We start from the raw sequence: 5637 nt of genomic DNA, 5'->3' as shown, positions 1-5637 counted from the left end.
ATATTGTCTTGAAAAGGACTGATCTACACGGGGCTGCCATCTCTGTGGTGTTTCACCTTCCTTTGGTTTATGAAGCACATCTGTGTTCTCTCCTGGAGGCTTTGTGACCACCATAGATGTGAGAGGAGTCACAAAACTGTACTTCAGTGACAGCTCCAAAGCCTCCTTCTTTACTTTCTCTTTCTCCGGTCCAGATAATTGAAGTCTGTGTCACAATATATTAAATAAATATGATGGTTGACTTACAAGTGGAATATGTTTAAATCATTTGTTTTTTAATTGATCAATTGAATTTGAAAATATCCCCAGCTAGTCTTTACTGCTGTCACTGCTGTATGGGACACATCTTTCAGAGTCCTGAAAGATAATGCTCATTAAAAACATAGTATATTATTTGATCTATTTTACCTATCTGCTGCAAGATAAACTGGAGAACTGATATCAGAACAGTTGTGGCACCAATGGGTTCAGGGATTGTTTTGAACTCATTGGTGCTGCTTTGGCTTTCATTATAGATCGTTAACATGTGGTTGTTGTTGTTGTTGTTTTTTTACAAAATTAACACTCAGTTGGCTGAGGGTATGTTTGTATCCAGTATCGATCTTAGGCTAGACCACCATGCTAACCAAGTCTACCACAGATATGAATGAGAGAGATAAATATAAAGCCATACTGGTTTGGACATTGCCTGGATTAACAAGGTCAATGTCAGGTGTTCAGGAATTAGGGCACCCTGGTGAAAAGTGTTCTACTGGAACAAGACTGTATCATTCAGTGTGAGGGCAACTGACCAGAAAGATAGGATCATGGCAAAGCTGGAAACCTGAATCCTCCATAGTCGGTTACCAACACTACGTGAAGTACCCTTAGAACATCTACTAGATGATGCAAGTGCAGTGCTATGGACAATACCTACCGCAACCATTACCAAGACTAACCACCTGACTTACACTACGGCAGCAGTGATCAGTGAGATGCTTGGCTATAAGTTGAACAGCCACAAGGAGAGGTACCCTCCATAGTGAAGGAGATTAGAAGTCAAGATCAAGGTAGCATGGACGGAGGTTAGCCAACTATCGGATCTGCCATAAGGTGCAATGAAGAAGGTGCCTAAGAAGTACAGCAAGCTGTCCATACCTGAGGCCTTGGAGACTGCCAAGCAAAGACTCACAGCCTTGGCCATCTGCTTGAAGACATACACCAGAGACATTGAAGGCAGGAGAATAAACCAGCTGTTCTCGACAGAACCAGCCAAAGGGCAGTGCAACAATATGAGAACAGCAACACCAAGGCTGGTGTTACGGTGTTAAGTAAGAGTGGGCCAGCTAACAAGGCAAATGCAGTTATGGTTTTAAGATCTAGGCCTAAACTGTGTTTCTTCTGTCACAAGCCTGTGTGGTTGCTAATTGTGTCAAACTGGCACAAAAATAAGTTGTGGTACTCAAAAAGGTGACAAAGCAAGATAATCAAAAACCAAATCCAACTTGAAGCTCCCTTTTCAAATATCCCGGAAGAGCCCCCACTTGTTATGTTCCCCTGAGTGGTCTAGGCGGTGTGTCCGGTTCAGAAAAAGGAGTCAAGGAGGCAAAAGGGTTAAATTAAAGAGTTTTATTAAAATAGCAAAACTAAAAGAGACTGACAAGCCGCTATCACCATTTAAGGAAACAAACAAAACTCAATTGGTCAATAAAGTAAAAACAGTAAGTCCAAAAAGAGAGAGCAGCTCACTAGCTGCAAACAAAACACAGCTCACTAGCTGCAAACGGAAAAACACAGCTCACTAGCTGAACAAACACAGCTCACTAGCTGCAAACTGGAAAAACACAGCTCACTAGCTGCAAACACCCAGCTCACTAGCTGTAATCATTCACATGGCACTCTGGCCCAGAGCTCACCTGTACCTGGGCTTAAATCCCTTTAATTACTGATGTGATTCAGCTGTGTAAATGAGAAAAGGTGGCACCTCAGGCAGAAGCGATTGAAGGACACGCCCACACAGGCACCTTCAGGAGGAGGCCCTGCTAGGGCTGTAACACTGGAGACTGTGCAATACTGAAATACTGCAATATGGGAGAAGGATGCAACCTATAACAGCAATGCTCACTGTCTAGTTGGCTAGTGGATCTAAGAGCAACCACAGCAACCTCCCTGAACTGGGACCAGTAACAATCACAGTGGCAGATATCCAAGAAAGGGTCTCCAGTATGAAGAGTTGGACAGCACCAGGCCCCGACATGATTACAAGATTACAAGAAGGCCTGTGACTCGATGCCCCACAGCTGGATCCTGGAATGACTAGAACTATACAAGATCAACAGGACCCTAAGAGCTATAAATCATCAGGAACTCAATGGGGATGTGGTGTACAACACTAGAGGCCAACTTCAAGCCCATAGCACAAGTCACCATCAAGTAACTACCAAGTGCTTTCCTCACAGTGTTACTGGAGGCCAAGGTAATGCCATCCAGGGTGAGAATCTGGTTAGATACCATATTTCTAAGATTTTCGGGGCAGAATACAATAACCTCAGTTTTATCTGAATTAAGAAGCAGAAAGTTAGTGTCACGGTCCCCGTGTCTCACTGGTTGGCCCACGCTGGCTACAAGTTTTGTTGTTGTTGTTCGTTTTTGTTTTCTTTGTCTCTCCTCCTCCTCTCTGCCTGGGTGGAGCTCGTTACGGGCTCTCGCTCTTGGCCCACGCACCTGTGTGATTGTGTCCACCTGCTGCTGATCTGGCTGATTTCCCCAGCTGCTATTTAAGGCAGTGGCACAGAGCAGCTCACCGCTGGAATGTTGAACCTCCTGAGTTCGCGCTCTCGGCATTTTCAAAAGAATCCCCTGTGTGTATTTTGCTGTGGAACTAACGTTAACTTCTGTGTGTAGATATCCCTCTTCTGGACCAAATCACGGGACCTGCCCGGGTGTGGCAGCGTGTGTGGAGTTTTGGAGCGAGTGCGGCTGAAGAGGAGTGCGTGTGTGCGGAGGAGCTGTGGCGGTGACTGTGTGGAAGAGGAAGCGTGTGTGTGGATTTCCCCCCTCCTTCTCTCCCTGGAGCCCTGGACCCCCCCTCCCAACTCACTGTATATATATAATGAGGTGATCCCTGTTGTAAATAAATCTCATTTTGTTCTCTGAGAAAGAACTGTCTGCGCGTGAGTCCGTTCAGAAGCCAGACAGTTAGAGGCATCCAGGTCTTTATGTCTTTAAGACATTCCTGCAGTTTAACTAATTGGTGTGTGTTATCTGGCTTCATGGATAGATAGAGTTGGGTGTCATCTGCATAGCAGTGAAAATGTATGCTATGCCTTCTAATGATACTGCCTGTATAATGTGAACAGATTTGGTCCTAGCACTGAACCCTGTGGAACACCATAATTAACCTCAACGTGTGAAGAAGACTCTCCATTTACATTAACAAATTGGAGTCTATTAGATAGATATGACACAAACCACTGCAGCGCAGTACCTGTAATCGCTCTAATAGGATGTTATGGTTGACAGTATCGAACGCTGCACTGAGGTCTAGCAGGACAAGCACAGAGATGAGTCTACTGTCAGAGGCCATAAGAAGATCATTTGTAATCTTCACTAAAGCTGTTTCTGTGCTGTGATGAGCTCTGAAACCTGACTGAAACTCTTCAAATAAGCCATTCCTCTGCAGATGATCTGTTAGCTGACAACTACTCTTTCAAGAATGTTTGATATGAAAGGAAGGTTGGAGATTGGCCTATAATTAGCTAAGACTGCTGGGTCTAGAGATGGCTTTTTGAGTAAAGGTTTAACTACAGCCAGCTTGAAGGCCTGTGGTACATAGCCGATTATTAGAGATAGGTTGATCATATTTAAGATCGAAGAATTAATTAATGGCAGGACTTCTTTGAGCAGTTTTGTAGGAATGGGGTCTAAAAGACACGTTGAAGGTTTGGAGGAAGTAATTATTGAAGTTAACTCAGAAAGATCAATTGGAGAAAAAGAGTCTAACTTAACATCAATGGTACTAAGAGTAGCTGTAGATAATATTACATCTGTGGGATGATTATTGGTAATTTTTTCTCTAATGATAAAAATTTTATTTGTGAAGAAGTTCATGAAGTCATTACTAGTTAACGTTAAAGGGATGGTTGGCTCAACAGAGCTCTGACTTTTTGTCAGCCTGGCTACAGTGCTGAAGAGAAACCTGGGGTTGTTCTTATTTTCTTCAATCAGTGATGAATAGTAAGATGTTCTGGCTTTGCGGAGGGCTTTCTTATAAAGCAACAAACTATTTCTCCAGGCTAAATGATGATCCTCTAAATTTGTGACACGCCATTTCCTCTCCAGCTTACGAGTCATCTGCTTTAGGCTACGTGTTTGAGAATTATACCACGGCGTCAAATACTTCTCATTTGAGGCTCTATTATTCACAGGAGCTACAGTACCCAGTGTCATACATAGTGAGGAGGCAAAATTATTAACAAGATAATCTACATCTGTTGGAGTAGTGTTCAGATAGCTGCTCTGCTCTGTGTTGGTACAGGGCATTGGAGATGATAACAGTGGGTGGATTATATTCTTAAACTTAGTTACAGCACTTTCAGAAAGACATCTACTGTGATAAAGTCTACTCTCCACCGCTGTGTAATCAATTATTGTAAATGTAAATGTTATCAGGAAATGATCAGACAGGAGAGGGTTTTCAGGAAACACTGTTAAATGTTCAGTTTCTATGCCATATGTTAAAACAAGATCTAGAGTGTGATTAAAGTGGTGGGTGGGTTCTTTTACATTTTGAGAGAAGCCAATTGAGTCTAATAACAGATTAAATGCCATGTTGAGGCTGTCATTTTTAGCATCTACATGGATGTTAAAATCACCCACAATAATTATTTTATCTGAGCTGAGCACTAAATCAGATAAAAAGTCTGAGAAATCAGACAGAAACTCTGTGTAAGGCCCAGGTGGACGATAGATGATAACAAGTAAGACTGGTTTCTGAGTTTTACAGCTGGGGTGGACAATGCTAAGCATCAGGCTTTCAAATGAATTAAAAGTCTGTCTTGGTCTTTGGTTGATTGATAGGCTGGTGTGAAAAATTGCTGCCACACCGCCCCCTCGGCCTGTGCTTCGAGGTTTCTGATAGTTAGAATGATCTTGGGGTGTTGATTCATTTAATCTACACAATCATCTGCTGTAAGAGTCTGTCATGGTTGGCTGTGTGGCAGGCAAGCAGAAGTGGTGGACCCAAAATTGCAGGACTCTTGGAGATGGGAATAAACTGAAAACGCAGCTTTATTGCTGGAGGAATGATTCACAAAATAAAACTTACAAAAACAAAACTCTAAACCGAGGTGCTGGAGGACAGGACATTACAAACACACAGCAAGTTGAGGGTACGACGCGACACTGACACAGAGAAACACAGGGCTTAAATACACAGATGGCAGTAATCAAGGGATGAGAGACAGGAGGGGAACACACCTGGGAGAAATCACAGCTGACGAGACAGGGGAAACGTAAACTGAGCACACTCACATACGACACAGACCTTCACAATAAAACAGGAAACTCAGACACATGGAACCAGACAAGACATTGAACTAAACAGATAGTTAGTATTTTGCTCCGCCTCTGGCAGGAGCAGAACAGAACCAGAGGCAC

The 5637-nt window shown here is 43.1% G+C and overlaps 1 protein-coding gene across 1 annotated transcript in view; it reads right to left on the bottom strand.

Moving 5' to 3' along the window:
- The window catches only part of LOC102290109 (inter-alpha-trypsin inhibitor heavy chain H3), a 24060-nt gene that overhangs the window by 2064 nt on the left and 16359 nt on the right, over positions 1 to 5637 (bottom strand). Inside the window, exon 10 of the mRNA XM_042216546.1 lies at positions 1 to 205. Within this exon, the coding sequence (XP_042072480.1) occupies positions 1 to 205 (205 nt within the window). The remainder of the gene's footprint in view (positions 206 to 5637) is intronic.

Source organism: Haplochromis burtoni, unplaced genomic scaffold (genome assembly GCF_018398535.1).
Source record: "Haplochromis burtoni strain Fernald_Lab_line unplaced genomic scaffold, NCSU_Asbu1 Contig_1107, whole genome shotgun sequence".
In the NCBI taxonomy this organism is placed as follows: Eukaryota; Metazoa; Chordata; class Actinopteri; order Cichliformes; family Cichlidae; genus Haplochromis; species Haplochromis burtoni.
The sequence above is the reverse complement of the archived record's forward strand: the minus strand, read 5'-3'. Positions and strand labels throughout refer to the sequence as shown.